Below are 15905 nucleotides of genomic sequence, written 5' to 3'. Positions count from 1 at the left end.
CCACGACTACCCTCTGGGATTTGTCGCTTGGTCTCTTTTCGCCAACACTCGGAGGAGGCGGAGAAAGCCGAATCCAACAGGTGCATCCGAAAGTGACGTTACACTGCTAAGAGCGAGTACGTGGTTTCATTCATTTATATGTGTGTTGGTGAGATAAGAACAATGTGTAATGCCCTGGTTGCCTGAAAGCCAGCAATGTCTCCTTAGCGTAGCCAACCACTTAATTTTAGGATAACGCTTTATGTTAAGTGCGCATTGGAAAACTTTGGCAACTTCCGTAGTTTCTCTGTACCATGACAATAGCATCGTTGAAATCTCGAAATATCAATACTAGTGTGTTCTGTTAAATGGGAAAAATGAATAAGATAAAAAGAGCTTTCAAAGAAGGTGTTTTCACACCTGAGCAGAGAGCGGGAAGATGTTCCTCGAACATTTTTCCTGTGTTTGGGAGAGACTTGACAATAAAGTCAGATTGGTATGCAACAGTAATTCAGATAAGCGAACCCCTCCAGGTATCACGTTGTAATGGACATATTGTCTATGAATATAAAGACGTAAACTAGCCGTCCGTCCCCATGGACAAAGCTGGATTAGCCACTTCCGATGGGTCTCCTAGCAACCGTGGTTAGGACAGTAAACATTCTCAGTTGGACAGCAGCGAGACACACCAAGTGAATTTTATACTGCGTACAATTCAGATTTCCGAGAATGCCTTTCGAAAGAGACCCATATCCATACCCGAAATACGAAAATGACATCAACTTCACCGGGGTAAAGCCGCAGCAGGTAAACGTTGATTTGGCTACTTTGCCTAAATCCCAAAATAGCTTATCGTTGAAGAGATATGGTTCTCCAAAAATTAACGTTAGCAACCATAGTTCCACACATAATGCTACATTTTTTTCTGAAACGTATTTTCTCCAGTTATATAACGTTTGACTGTTCTTTATGGCTAATGTGTAAAAACCATTTCATTCAACAGAGCATGCGTTACACCAGACCAGCTCATTTAGCCCAAAACGACCAGCCCTGGAATCGCCTGAATGACTGCGCTACTCTGGCCAGCATTAGACGCAGCGTCATGTATTATGATGAAGAGGTATTTACTGTATATCGATGTCTTGTAGCCAACCGCTGGCGATAATTTTGTGGGGAAAAAAACATACCGAAAACAAGTCAAACCTCTGAACAGATAATAAACTGGGGAATTTTTGTGTCCAGGCCCCAAAGGACAGCTTGGATTTACACCTCAAGGCCATGTATGACCACCACCTTGAGTTCTTAAGGAATAAAAATGAGACTCTTTTCCAGAGAGAGACCCTCACAGAGGATCATGGGTGAGTGTCAAAAAATGTGACAAGCATGGAGAGACGGATTTTTAAAGATTATGCTGTAGCTGGCCAGGACATTTTGCTTCAAGAGGAGAAATTAATGCATTTGATAGCACTACTAAGGGTTTTGAAGAGAGCTGATGAAAAATGATTACCGGTTTTGACACTGTGTGGTTGATAACTGAACACTGAACATTCCAGGAGAATTCTGAAAAACCGGGTGAGGGAGGCACCCCCAGATTTTGTCCTTGAGAAATCACAACTGAGAGAGTGGATCAACTCCCAGAAGCCATCCATTCACACCATAGAGGGAACAATAGGTCAGAACCTGTTTTTTTTTTTTTTTTTCCAACACTTTGGTTCTCTTTTGCAAACAGGTTTAGAAGAGCTGGTCAGTGGTATTGATGAGCAGCTGCACAACAGCCTAGTTAAAACCAGTTAATTAGTCACATTGAACCGAGGTTGTCCCTCACATAGAATTGTAAATGCATTAACTAACTTAATTGGATTTGTAACTGAATCTTTAAAAGCTCAGGGATCCCTTAAGACCAAACTCAGTATGAGTTAGTTTTACATGTAGGGACATTGCATAATGGTCTGGTTTATACTTTCTTCTGTTTTAAGAATAAGGAGATTGCTCAATCTAACTGACAAGAATTGTTGTACTTCTATTACTTCTGTTGCGTGATGCACCCTTACCCCTCATCACACATGTCATTTTGCATTAGATTGTTAACATCTTTCTTTGTATGTACAGGTAGCTCGACTTACAACCCGAGACAGAACTACATACAAGGATAATATATGGGATTTTCCCTAACGGAGGTCTGGGGCATAGTAGAAAGCAGTATTATTTGACTATCAGTACATTTACAGACATGACATAATACTAACAGGGAAAAAGCTTGTGTGTATACACACAGAAGAGCTTTGTGATTATTTAATCCATTGTGCACTGATGCATGTACCACCATGGTGAGACTTCTTTCTTAAAAGAGACCACAGTATATGGGACATGTGTTACGTTGGACACATTTACCCAACGATACATTGGGAAAATTTTTATCAACACAGTTTTGCTACTGTGAAATGCCATATTCAGGACAGATTAACAAAATGACTTGATTGCACAGTTCAGCCTCCTACAGTTAAACACTCAGAAACAGGTCAGAAAATAGTCAGATGTCATTTTGAAGTCTTATTTAATAGGCAGGCCTTATTGTTTGGTGAATTTATACATTTCTGATTACTGCTTAATTCTGCAACCCAAACTAATACAGCACAGTAATGCTCTTAGCCATGACTTTTTCATATCTTTTTATATTTCATTCAGTACATGTAGGAATAAAAAAAACCTTAATTTTGGTTTACATGCATCATGTACTTGGAAACAAAGTTTACACATTCATCAGTTTCTAAAAATACATTATTCTGAGGCAGTTGTTAGTATGGACATACGTTTTTAGCATTTAAAAAATGCCCCAATTCTCAGATCCTTCAGTGTATGGGCACTATAAAAAGTACTTCATTTCAGTGACTTAACTGTTAAAGCAACCTTTAAATAAAGGATTACTGCTCATGCGTTGTGCAAAGAATTCCACCCTTAATCCTGTTTGGATGAGGCAAAAAGCCAATTTAAGACTACCCTATTTGTGAAGTGCCCTGAAATACCCCCATGGAGATTAGTTGCTGTAACACACCTGTGTATCTGCCAATATGTTTCCCTGTCATGAAAAAAGATCACACACCATGATGATGGACAGTAGCAGTCTTTTCATAACTCCTCACTAAAAATCTATCTTGGAATCCAAATGGCTTACTTACCCTGTATGTGCCCTCAGTAACAGAAATGGCATACCAACCAAAATGAGCACTGATTGGTTAGTGGGGAGTAGTGTGAAATTCAGAGCAACACTGTGGGTGTCTATACTGACGATAGCACTGATTAGCACTGTGAGAGGCAATGACACGTTTTGATGTTGTCAGGTTGTTTCCTTTGTTTCATACACTTGTTTCACACTTTTCAGACAAGACACTGCCATGTTCTGTGGTATTTGTAGATAAATGCTGCTGTTACAGCTATTGTGTAGGTAGATTTGAGGGAGTGCGTTTGGCATCCATTAACATTCTGCCTGTTGTCTTTCCAGAAAGTCACCACAATGCCTCTACAAACAGGGGTTACTCGAGAAAGCACGACGGCGGATTCTACTCGATTTAAACTCTCGAATCTGTCATACCCCTAGGATCACTTTGTGAAGCGACGCAGTACGCTGTCGGTCTTCGGAAATTAAATATAAATAAAGACAATTGAAACAAATTCCTGGGGTGTTTAAATTACTCAGATTTCCCTAGTGCTTCAAAAGTTAGAATAAAAAGACATCACTCTCAGAAGTAATGTGAGATTTCTGCACATCCACATCATATTAAAACTAAAAGCTCATGAGGTCATGAACGCATGAACCAACCTATTCAACGTCCTTCCGGTTCACTGACGCTCAAAATGGAGAAGCGAGTCTGGCTCGTTTGCCACCGGCGTGCTTCAGAACACACAAACACTGAACCCTGACAAATGCTTTAATATGTTTATTTACATATAAATTTGACATGAATGTACACCATATACAAAATTGTTACCTGAAGCAACTTCAGCCAGCAACAATGCGTGACCAACGAACTTGCTAGCGCTAGTTAGCAAGTTTGCCATCCTCTTTCTGCTCCCTAGCGACACTCTGCGACACTAGCTTTGCTAGCCATACTTCACACTCAGGCAGCACCATGTTAAATTATGGTCAGATCAGAATCGCCTCTATACTCATCGACCGGGATAGAGACACAGAAGTAAACCTCTGGTCTTACCGGCACTAGTATATCTGATCAATTCATCACTTCTGAACCACAAATGTGTTGTGGCGGCCCTGAAGATAGTGAAATGCCTCATGCACATCGCCTGGTAGTAGGCTCGCATGTCGGGTTTTATCATTTCAGAATCGGAGCAAGGCCAGACTCCGACCTGATCAAATAAGATCACGGTGTAGTTTTTTTTTTCCCTAAGCAATCATTCACACGACATACAACAACTACCACCCTCACATTCACTCACGCATCCACGCACGCACTCACCCTACCTCTCACAGCAGGCACACAGCAGCTAACTTTATGGCGCAGGCGCCTCGACTTTTATTTTGTTTCGCAGGGCATCTTGGGAACGATGTGACAATGGCCAAAATATATGACTGCGCCCTCTTGTGGGTGTGAGTGAAATCAGGTGTTGGAATCACTTGAATCATTGATCAAATAATGGTTTACTTTATTTTTGTCAGTTGTTGCAATGCTTTATGATATCCCTTTATTAAACATGTACTGTTGCAATAAATTATCAATGCATTTGTATCTAAAGCCGGTTGTCATAAATCGCGCACATCGTCGTGAGTCTGTTGCGTGACATAATCAGTCCTTATGCCAATTCGTAAAAACATCATTTAATAACATACTGCTGTGTACGGAGTGTCATTCTACGCAGGAAAGAGCATGTAGTTTATTGGTAAAAGGTAATGTAGACCGAGCTGTTTATTTTTTGTTTTAATTATAATACTAACTTAAAGGGAATAAAATATCGAGATAAATAGTTTTAATTCGTGCGTAAAAAGGGGCGATTCATTTATACCTGTTCTTTCGCAGTGAAATGGCATTGTTTTATAATAAAGTTACAGTTTATAATTAAATATTCGTTATTCACAGATGACACGATTATGATGATTGGCTCTCTCCTGTTTTCATATGCTAGGAACCATGCTGAGCAAGTCTGACACCTAAATGTTAAGATTACTCACTGGAGAGGTGTCACACTGTGTGAGAAACAGGAAGGATGACTACTGTCTGGCTTAAACAGATTTACAGTACAGACTGACATTCCCCCGTTTTTTTTTTCTTAAACAACTGTGTTGAACCAACAAACCGGTGTTAAGTGGTGAAGCTAATAATACCAATTCATGCTACATCTACAACACTTAGCAATCTGTTGTACACTCTGCTTCATGGTATCAGATGCACTTATTGCTGCTGGTACTCAGCACTTTCACCTTCTTGTGATCTATCAGACAGCCTAGATAAAGACAATATGCAGAATATTTGTACTAATGGAATAACAGGCTTTTCAAGATCAGTCCATAAATTTAGGTAGCAGCTACTGGAGGATCTCACACCGGGTCATAGGCAGTTGTAAACCCGGTTAAACTATATGCCTGAGCTGGCTTTGTATCAGTTGCAGGCTTCCTACAGACTCCGACAGATTGATCCTCTTCAGAAATTGCCCCATAACGCTCACAAAACTCAGCATTACAGCATCTGAGCCACACTCGTAAAACTCTGTGTGGAGTTGTCCTATCTCCAGCTTCACTTACAAGAGAAAACAGGTTGGATTCTCAGTTTATTTCACAAGGGATACAACAATACAAAGACCAACAAGGCAGGTCATCGAAGACGAAGAGTGAGAAGGACAACACATTAACACGATTCATTGTTTTCAGCCAGACATTCTCTGAAGTTTCTTTCTGAAAGCTATGATTAGCATTTGTAAGTGTCAGAGAGCCTCTGTAAGTGCTACAACCAGGAGTAGAGATGATCGGTAAAAATACCCACAATAAAGTACGTGCACAGGGACAGCATAGGAGCTGAAATAAGTGTCTTGTGCTGTTCAGTCTCACATACAAATCATTCTATATGGCAACACCTTCTCAATTTAGCTATTTCCATTTCCATTATCTCAAGACTTTTTTCACTGGCTTTTGCAACAGATTCAGGGGAAAGTTAACTTTCCCTCACATGGCTTGGAACAGGTTTTGCTGGTGGTGCTGCATGGACAATGGGTCATTTGCAAGTTAAAGACAGCCATTGATAGTCCCTGTTTGGTCAGAAATCTCTGCCCCACTTCTTAAAGCCCCCCCCCCCCTACACACACACACACTCTCACACTCACACATCATGATTCCTGCATTCAGCCCCCAGGGACTTGCTGATGTTTGTATTGTGTGAGTTAATGACATGCAGATCCTGATTGCAACCTTTGCAAGTCTGAGCACACAGGCAAAGAGCAGCTACAGGAAAACATTTGAGTTAAAACTATTTGCACCCTTATCTAGTGAGATGGAGTCTAAGAACAGTTATGGCTTGCCAAATATTGATTGCTTCTTGAATTCAGGTTGACAAACGAAACAGAAAGAAGGCCAGTCCAAGACCCCCTGAAAACAGTATGCACTAAATGGTGAAGCGTTTCCCATAATGTCTCCCCGCTGAAAGCAACGGAGCTCAGAACTGCTCTTGACCACCCTGTACAAACACTTTGGCCACAACAGAGAATCTAGAGGAGTGTGGTGGTAAGACCCAACGGAAAATTGTAGAACACAGCCCTTTTCATGCCCCATTCATAGCTTAAAAACTGCGGCTCTGACTTATAAAACAGTGTGTTCATACAAAGAGCGGCCATTAAGATTACAAAGAAGTTTTACTTTTCCTTCATCTTATTCTTCAAGAATACAACACACATAAACAGAAAATGAAATCACTTTGTACTCCAAAACAGCTTTGGGTTTGTGATTTGCTTTTATAACTTGTATTTTTTTGCAGTTAAATGCGAGGAGACTCACTATTGTACAACATCACAACATTAAAGCACTATCATATCTGATTTAATCCTTTACTTGATCAAAAAACCTGCATAAATGTACCAAGGATATGATTATGGCAACTTCCAACAAAATATAAGAGGAGTGATAAGGATATATCACACACATCCATAAACTGAATGCTCTCCATTTTTTGCTTAACCTTTGCAGTAATAACTTCTGTACGATTATAACTGTTCTTGCATCCACTGTTTAAGAAATTGCCTCCACTTAAAATTATATTTACAGATCTCTGCTATTCAGGATATTGACTACAGATTAATGCTACAATTACAACTACGGATCTTTTAACAGATCATCAATGCTATAATAATAAGGAAAAACTTGTGCTTGATGTACTTGCATTTTATAACAGCCTGTTTACTTCCCTGTAACTTAGACATAAAAACTGTTTTATCTATTCCTAAATTGGTCCTCATCCAAAGGCACTCATCTTAATATTAAATGGACTTCCACAAAAACAATTAAAGCTGTTAGAAAACTTAAATCTGGCAGATATGCAGATCTTTTGCATCTTTCTTTTATTAAATGTGTGGACTATGGAAAGGATCCTGCTGAGACAATCTCTTAAACCAAGGTCTGAATGAACCTGAAAAGCTTAGACACATTTCCCAACCTTTTATTGAGACTGCATTGAAGCAAATGTAAAAATAACCCACCTACTAGCTGAGACAAAATTCACTTCTACAGTTCTTCTGTAATGCAACCTTTGGCTCTTCTTTAGTAATAAGACTGTTAATTCACTTTTTAAATGGTAACCAACAATAAAAAAAAAAATCTAAAAACATGGTCTATAATTGTGGACATAAAGTCTCTACAGCATCCTTCACCTTTACCCAATATATATATTTCTCCTTACAATTCATCATCCAGTATTAACAATTAAATGAAAAGTAAATTGCACATTGATGTGTTTTCTCTGCTTTGTCATTGCAGGATGTAGTTGATAGTGCCTGAAGGGAACACCAGATGGGGAAAGTGCAGAGTCTGGACCTCCACGCCAACAGAGGGCAGTGCTGGTCCAACACACCAGCCCTGGCCATAAAGGTTTGTCTGGCACATTGTCTCTATAGTGTCCGCAAGCATGTCTCATCCTCCGTCACTTTATGAAGAGCACGTAGAAGGCCATGGACACGCATGACAGCGCAACTGCCAGGTGAAGCCTCGTACCGATCACAGCACCTGTGAAATGAGAGGACAGTATGAGCATGATATCTGTATACTTCTGTAACAGTGTGACAGCAAACTCATTTACTTTGACCAATCAATGTGGAGTTGACTTCAAAAGCCACAATTTCAGTACAGTGTCTACCAAACTATCTGTATGGTATATAGTGGGACAACACAGGGAGAAAAACGGCCAACTATAAAAACAGAACTCTAAAAAGCAGATGTCAAGGGCTCCAGCTAGACAAAGTGAGCAGGCTGAAGCACACCATGATAACATTTTCATCCATGCTTTTATTCAAGCATAGATTGCACATGGGCAGGCACAGATGCTTATTTAAAAACAGGGTTAGTCTGCATATTCAATGGGAAAGTGCCTGGCAAAACAAGATCACCAGCACTTGGCCGAACATGCAGCTGATATCAATCTCCCAAGGACGTCTACAGAGTTTAAAAAAAAGTTACAGTCTGGTCTGCACTAGAGAATGACACACTGCATTCAGTCCAATATCGATAAATTTCACCATCTAATCAAATCTAAATCCAAGTCAGACACTTCCTATAGCTGTATGTTAAGATAGGGGAAAATCCCGTTTGGACAGATCTAGCCTTACTCTCATTGTTAAGATGAATGCACACAATCACAACTGTCTGATTTTACTGTTTGAGGTGACAGAAGTGATAGGGGCCACTTCTCTTATTTGAGATAAGACTGGGGCTGATTCTATCCCTGATATTGGGGTGTCAAGGCAAAGATTTGGTATGTCAGATAGAGGTGGCTTTTTTACTTTTAATTTTGAACAATGACAGGATGTGTTTTGGAGAACACACCTGAGACCCTGAATGAATAAATGAACAAATGATATGGTGGTGGTAGGGGGGGTCATGATGCTTTTCTGTCACTAGTATTAGTTTTCTCCACTGTAGCATCGCAGCCTTTAATGCCCTGCTCGGATTTATAAAGAGAGATATCACCTTTTTGATAACAAACACACAATTAATCATTGTTACAGTGATGTATAGGTAACAGGGCAACGGACTGCTACCACACCTTTATATGAGAAGATAAGAACACAGAAATGGTGACAACAACAACCCAGCTGTGCGCAGCATTCTTCCTACAGTCTACAGTGTATCTGGGACTGTGTCATTCTGGTCACTCTAAGGACCTCTGCCTCCTCTACAAATCCTGGTATGCTATAGCCTATGGTGCATAACTCTCTGACTATCAGAACACTCCACTATATCAGTATTACATTTATTTTCAACTAATTTCCAGCTATTTCTTTTTCTGCTGACAGAAGTAATCCTAAAATAACTTCTGTAGTCTACTTTACCAATCCCTTTTAAAATTTTAAAACCTCAGCTGATATTGCCAGCAAGAAGGAAAAATGATCAATATCTTACACATTACATTTATGAATTGCATTACATTATTGCATTACATTGCATGAATTACATTACATTATTTAGCAGACACTCTTACCCAGAGCGACTTACATCAGTTACAATGTTAACCATTTATACAGCTGGATATTTACTAAGGCAATTGGGGGTTAGGTACCTTGCCCAAGGGTACAACAGCGGTTCCCCAGCGGGAAATTGAACTGGCAACCTTTTGGTCACGAGTCCTGCTCCTTAACCACTATGCTACACTGCTGCCCAAATTATCCGTCTTAAAATCATGACTGATCTAAAAATGAATGACTTCATACTCAAAGAGGAGATAACATAATGAACTAAGTCACTTATGCCATTGCAACGCTACACTGACGACATTCCTAAAACCTGAGGAGACTAAAGCAGAAGTGGTGGTTTGAAATGGTGCATTTGAAGGGAGATTCCTCTTCATCTACTACTGATTCATACATCAATTTGACTGACAACTTTATTTAGGCTTTGTCTGAGTTTTAATATTTAACGTCAGAGAAAAGCAAAGCAGTAGAAAAAATACAGGTGTATATTATGTGACTTGTTGAGGTTTCTTAGAATGGCTCAGGATAAATAAATCACCTAAAACAGGTCTGCAAAACCACTGTTTTCCCTTTCAGGGATAAATGAACATTAAAACAATAAAAAGCAACCCGTCCCTATTTGCAGATCTGTTCTCTTGTGTGGTGAACTTAACAACACAACATGCCAAGGCAACACTTTTTTTATGCTACCTTTGTAGAAGACGCCCCAGATGCCCTTTTTCTCCGAGAGTAGCCAGTTCTTTAGCCGTGGGACCTTCTTCAGGTATGCACAGGTGCAGATGAACAGGAGACCGAACACCAGGATCCCATCGAAAGAGTACACTGTCCGGAAAGACGTCATCCGTGAACAACTCCCTCACAACGGCATCTGAAGCAGCGTTCCTACATTCTGAGTTTATAAAAGCTGTGAAGTGCGCACTTGGTTTGATTGCTCTTACCTGACAATGGTTTAATGAGACACAAAATTTAAGCAGTATTTATACATACTTCCTGCGTCACCATGATGAGTGGGCCAACGGTGCACACAGTTTCTGAAATAAACTATTTTCACATCGCAACAATTTAATTAATTCTTTAAACTATTTTCAGTTGTGCCATACGTGTTTTTACAATGCAACACCAGAAGACATTTATTTATTTGAAAACGTAAGAAATTATGTTTTTTTTCTAACCATAAAAACATTCACGCACCGAGTGTTCCACTGAGCGTACTGATGTAGGGATTAAAGAGCTGACTAGCCTCTTCTACCTTTTGCAGCTGTGGCATCCGTTTTCACCGTTTTGTCAAAGCTACACTTAAGAAACCGTTTCAACCTTTCTGAATTTGCTTGCTCATACAGTATACTGCAACTGCAAGATATGGTACATTGTAACTAGCTAGCTATAGGTAGGCAGGTAGAAATGTAGTTTAGTCAGCTGGGCAGCCAGCTAAATTAAAGATTCCCTACCTAACGGGTGTTTCAGAGGCAGAGCAATGTTAGCATAAATTCGGGAGAATCGCTAGACAGACAGCTAATGACACCCTACTTAAAACAGTGGTAGGTTTAACGTTTCACCCTGTTCAACAGGGCCGCCGTTTACCAAGACACTGGCAAGGTAAGACAGCTAAACAGCTGTCAATGCTCGGTTCTGAGCAGCTAAATAGCGAGCAGCTAGCTAACAAAATCCTCCGTTCCTTGTGAATTCGTGGCTACACACTAAAACATATACACAAACACGGTGCCATGTTATGCCAAACTTTGCTTTGTAATTTCAATTTAGCCTGTTGTTCGGGTGTAAATGTACAATCTTTTCACGGCCTGGTACATGCAATTTCAGCGGAGCCACGTCCTCAATTCCCCAACTTACCTACTTCCTGTTTTAGACGAGACATGTAGCTAACGTTAACTAGCAAAATAACTGATCAAGATACAAATGCCGTTGTTAGGTAAAATAATTTAAAAACATACCGTTTGTCATGTTCGCAGTCTGCGATAGACCACCTACAAGAAGTTCCAGTCTGTTAGGCAAAGCTGACTTGTTTTATCTCCTCATTTTACGGCTGCTACCCTAACCGTAAACACGCAGGGGCAAGGCTGAGGAGTCGAACGCCACTTAAAATGGGGACGAGATGCATGCCTGTCAGGGTAGAGTAGTCGATCCCAGAGAAGGATGATGTCACTTGGAATGGGTGCTTTTAGCAGACTAAAAGGAAAACAAACACCAGTAGAAATTTGATTTGAGAAATAGGACTGTCAGTTCAGGAGAAGAAATGGAAAAATGATGAGGAATGAGTGATGAGGAAAGGATTATGATTAAAAGATGATTAAAAAGCAAAAAAAAGGTATTTTTTGAGGGGTGGGGGGACACTGCTTTTAAATCATACTATGAGTCTTATTTACATACAGTGTAGATCACAGTTCTTGAACTAGATCAGTGACTTCAGCAGGAGTGCTGTTATACTAAGTGTGTGTCCTGATGCATTTTGTCAATTATATGTTTACAACTGTTTATACACAAGAGGTATATCTTCATATGTACTAAAAACAGGTGGTTCAAAATATGGCCCCCATAAAAATCAGTTTGAGAGCCCTGGTATTGATGGTATAGGTCCAACCCTCATTAAGTTAAAAGCTTATTGTAAGCCTATTGTGATGCTGGCAGACAGAGGGGAAAAGGCTTGTTTATAAAAATACCACTCCTTTGTCAGATTACAGCAGTTAACCCCACATGGTAATAAATCATGCAAACATGTGAGTTTTTAATGTAGTAGTGGTTATACTGTTTAACACGAGAATATTTTAAATCTTATCTCCTCTTAGTGGGGAGCTGGGCCATAGAATAGGGGATCTTTCAATGTTCTTTTCATCACATGGGTGCATATGCACTGAAAGTCACAAAATTGTAAGCACTAATCAAATTCAAAACCATTCAAGTTCTGCAGTTAGGAGAGGTGTCAGATTAACAAGACACGTTAAAGAGCTTGGGGGGTCAAGGATCAGACAACAGAACCAGCACAGGACCATGTTACTGTTAAAAGAAGCACCCGTGTCAATGGCAATTAGGTTATCTCTCTTTGAGCTTCTGTATCGGGATTGGCGTGTGGCTTAATCTTCATTGGTGTAATGAGCTTTCAGGGGACGTCTAATAGCAGTGTTGATACTACGAAAACCTGGAGGTTCTCTTCGGGAAGGACACTGTATGGTCATCTGTGGTCTCCTTGTTGTAACACCTAAGTGCTGCTCCATTCAGAAGAAAAAAGCAGAGGTAGACAGGTATGGAGATGCACGCACTCTGACAATGGATCTAAAAAATTACCTGGGAAAACCGTGAAAGACAATCCCCTGGCAACCTGTTAGCTCCTGTTATGGACGGCTCCAGCGCAAGAAAGTGAGTGTTTTTTATGCTTAATTGTAGCCTGGCAGCACTTGGAGAACATGAACGCACAGACGTATACTGTAGTCATAGGTAGTAACAGTTTTCCCTGTACAATGTTGCTTTTTTAACCCAGTGCATGAAAATGTACATAAATGGAGATTATTCCTGAGGAGTGGGTTGCATTTCTAAATTTTTCATGTAATGATTGCACTTCTCTAAACTGAGGGACTGGACGATCCTGGCAGTTGACTCTTATACAGTATTGCCACGATAGGAGAGTATTAGTTTTGATTTACTGAAGAGGCTTGGGGATACAGTTACTTTAGGATTGGATGCATTACAGACATTGATTGTTCTACCCTCATCGTTGAAATCTGAAATCAAATCTGCAATCTGCCATCATTCTTGAAAGTTCATTACAATATTCCAAAATTTCCAAAAGTAAGTGTATGCCATTTTAGGAACATGCAGTGAAACAGTGCATTGGTGTGTGAACTGTAAAGCTGTTCATGCTCCATTGACAGTGTTAAGGCAAGTTTAAACATATCATATCTCCTGTTTTTATGGCAGTCTGAAAACACAAGTATGAGGCAGAAGCTCTGTTATGCACAGCATCCTGGTAAAACAAAGGTGAGCAATAACTAATTTTAGCCTAGATGCTGGTGTATAGATTTTTCCAACAAACCAATGTGTCCCTGGTACAAGTGAGCACAAACAAACATCCAAACTTGATAAGTGAGAAGTTGAGACAATCACAGTGTGTAATTGTTCATTTACCACTATGATTATCAAAACCCAACATGGGGTCCTAACACACAAAAGCAACGGGGACCGAAGGGCAAATCAGATGAAACATGAATGTGTCCTATTGCACACCGTGGCCTTAATTTAAGAACACCCACCATCCATCTATGGTCAGGTTGTAATCAACCAGCTGAATATGTATAATATACAGTTGTTTACAGTGGTTATCTGCCCTGTATCCTCCCCATCCCATCTTGTCCTTCTGAAGACCGTCTGAAAATGATTTAATCAAACTCGGTTATGTAATGTTAATCAGCTGTTCTGCAATGGTATCCATCCACGGAGAAGGAAATGGACAGTCAAACAGGACAGCCTGCGGTCCACGAGGATATCTGAGCTCCTGGTGTGGGCGGACCCTCACCTCTGTCAACAACCTTAACTGGAGCGCTGCGATTGGCCGAGCTGGAGGGAAGAGGAGGACGTCAGGAGATCAGTTGTCACTCTCCTTGTTGGCCCGCCGCGCTCCTGGCTCTGGCTCTGCCTCTGGCTCCAGCTCAAGGTGGCACCCCAGGGATCAGCGTCACCCTGCTTTATCGTCAATTTCCAGATAAACACCCTGCTGCTGTCCATACCAGGAAGCTGGGACGCTAATGCAGGGCCGTAGATAGTAGGGAGCTCCTAAATGCAGAGCAACGGGAGGATGCGGAGTGGCACGCAGAGCAGGCTCAGAGGCTGAAGCGCGGGGGAGGCTGGAAGGGGGGCCTGTGGTGTAGACTGGACTGGATGGCCAGGTAGATAAAGGTATCAACTGTTACTGCTGCAGTCAGCTCTATTAAAGACGTAATCTACCATCTGGCTCCTCCTAAATGTGATGCTCCTCATTTTTTTTTGGGGTGATGTGGCTTCGGCGGGAAGCTTCAGGGTCATCTGGCAGAGGTGCCCACTGTTGCTGCTTCTGCCCTCCGAGGAGACAGGTTTGTGTGTGGGCAAGCCATGTTGGATCAGCGTTATATTCCCTTAAAAGAGTACAGTGAGTTAACTGATACCTTGCAGCGCTTCACTGCACAGGTCAGGTAAGACAGGTTTACATTTAGTGTAATGGATATTCTAGGAGAGTGCAGAAATTCTGGGGCATTCCACCAGGAGTTTGATCCACCAGCTAATAATAAATTGCAAACATTGGAAGTTTAGCAGCTTGGCTGCAGAACCAGTAATGTTCTGATAAATGAAGGGATGTATGTCATGCTTGATTATGGTTTTCCATTGACAGAGGGGTCAATGTCTTGGTAATGGTTATGACGTATTTGCTACATTATGTAAAAATGATATGACGTATGGAAAATATGTTATTAACAATATAGGTAATAGATTTCAAACTGTGAAATTAGATTTAATCAAAGAAAAAATATGTAAATTGCCATTTTCACATATAAAATAGCAATGTTAAATTCTGCATTATGAAGGCATTGCAATTTAACCATATATAATACAATATATGCATTATGACATCAAATATAATCAAATAATATATATGCAAGCTGTATGCAATATGCAATATGTCCATCACATGCAATTAAATACATGCAACCATTAATGCTGAAATACTTTCCATAAGTCAAGAGGTTGGCATATATCAAAATGTTCTTTGTTTATTTCAACATATATTTTCTGTTAGCATAACTGGAAAAATACAGCAGAAAATATGTTCACAACAAAGATGGAGGAAAACGCATGGTCTGTGCTGCATTGGTGATAAGACAGCTACTGTTGCCTTTTCATTGGGTTGCACGGGGTAGAGTTTCATCAGCTTTGTAGGAAGGTATTGGTTAACACAACCTACTTTGCAAGAGCACAGTACGCTTTCTGTAAATACATCCTTTGTACAGCAGGGGGCAGAAAAGAAGTCTCAGCAGATCTCCGTTCTCTGTTGACAAATATTATTTGCGTTCAGCGTGTAGTCATGATACAGATCTGCGTAACCTCTACGCATTGCTGGATATGGAGGTGGAAGCAGACGCATTGGGAACCACACATAGCATCTGTGAACGTTTTGAGCTAACCAGTACACATGCAACAGCAAGTTTTACCTGTTGTGAGCCGGTTGTGTTTGTCACATTGCTGTGCATTTTAAAATAAAAAAATCTTGCTTA

At 40.4% G+C, this 15905-nt stretch overlaps 2 protein-coding genes and 1 non-coding gene across 3 annotated transcripts; 1 reads left to right on the top strand and 2 right to left on the bottom strand.

The window, feature by feature from the left end:
* The first annotated feature begins 643 nt into the window (after nucleotides 1–643).
* c7h1orf194 (chromosome 7 C1orf194 homolog) lies at nucleotides 644–3588 on the top strand. The gene is made up of 5 exons (XM_036532420.1): nucleotides 644–786; nucleotides 983–1099; nucleotides 1222–1337; nucleotides 1533–1651; nucleotides 3479–3588. Exons 1-5 carry the CDS (start codon nucleotides 709–711, stop codon nucleotides 3547–3549), a joined length of 501 nt encoding a protein of 166 aa, XP_036388313.1. The 5' UTR covers nucleotides 644–708; the 3' UTR covers nucleotides 3550–3588.
* Nucleotides 3589–4120: 532 nt separating this feature from the next.
* On the bottom strand, nucleotides 4121–4517 carry LOC118781444. The gene has a single exon (XR_005005102.1).
* A 1756-nt stretch (nucleotides 4518–6273) lies between these two features.
* On the bottom strand, nucleotides 6274–11729 carry LOC118780779 (protein kish-B). Its single transcript, XM_036533462.1, has 3 exons — nucleotides 11604–11729; nucleotides 10345–10476; nucleotides 6274–8194 (listed from the first exon to the last, which is right to left on the bottom strand). The coding sequence occupies exons 1-3, from the start codon at nucleotides 11611–11613 to the stop codon at nucleotides 8112–8114; spliced, it is 225 nt and encodes a 74-aa protein (XP_036389355.1). The 5' UTR covers nucleotides 11614–11729; the 3' UTR covers nucleotides 6274–8111.
* Between the last annotated feature and the right edge of the window lie 4176 nt (nucleotides 11730–15905).

The sequence above is a fragment of the Megalops cyprinoides genome, chromosome 7 (genome assembly GCF_013368585.1).
Source record: "Megalops cyprinoides isolate fMegCyp1 chromosome 7, fMegCyp1.pri, whole genome shotgun sequence".
Lineage (NCBI taxonomy): Eukaryota > Metazoa > Chordata > Actinopteri > Elopiformes > Megalopidae > Megalops > Megalops cyprinoides.
The sequence above is the reverse complement of the archived record's forward strand: the minus strand, read 5'-3'. Positions and strand labels throughout refer to the sequence as shown.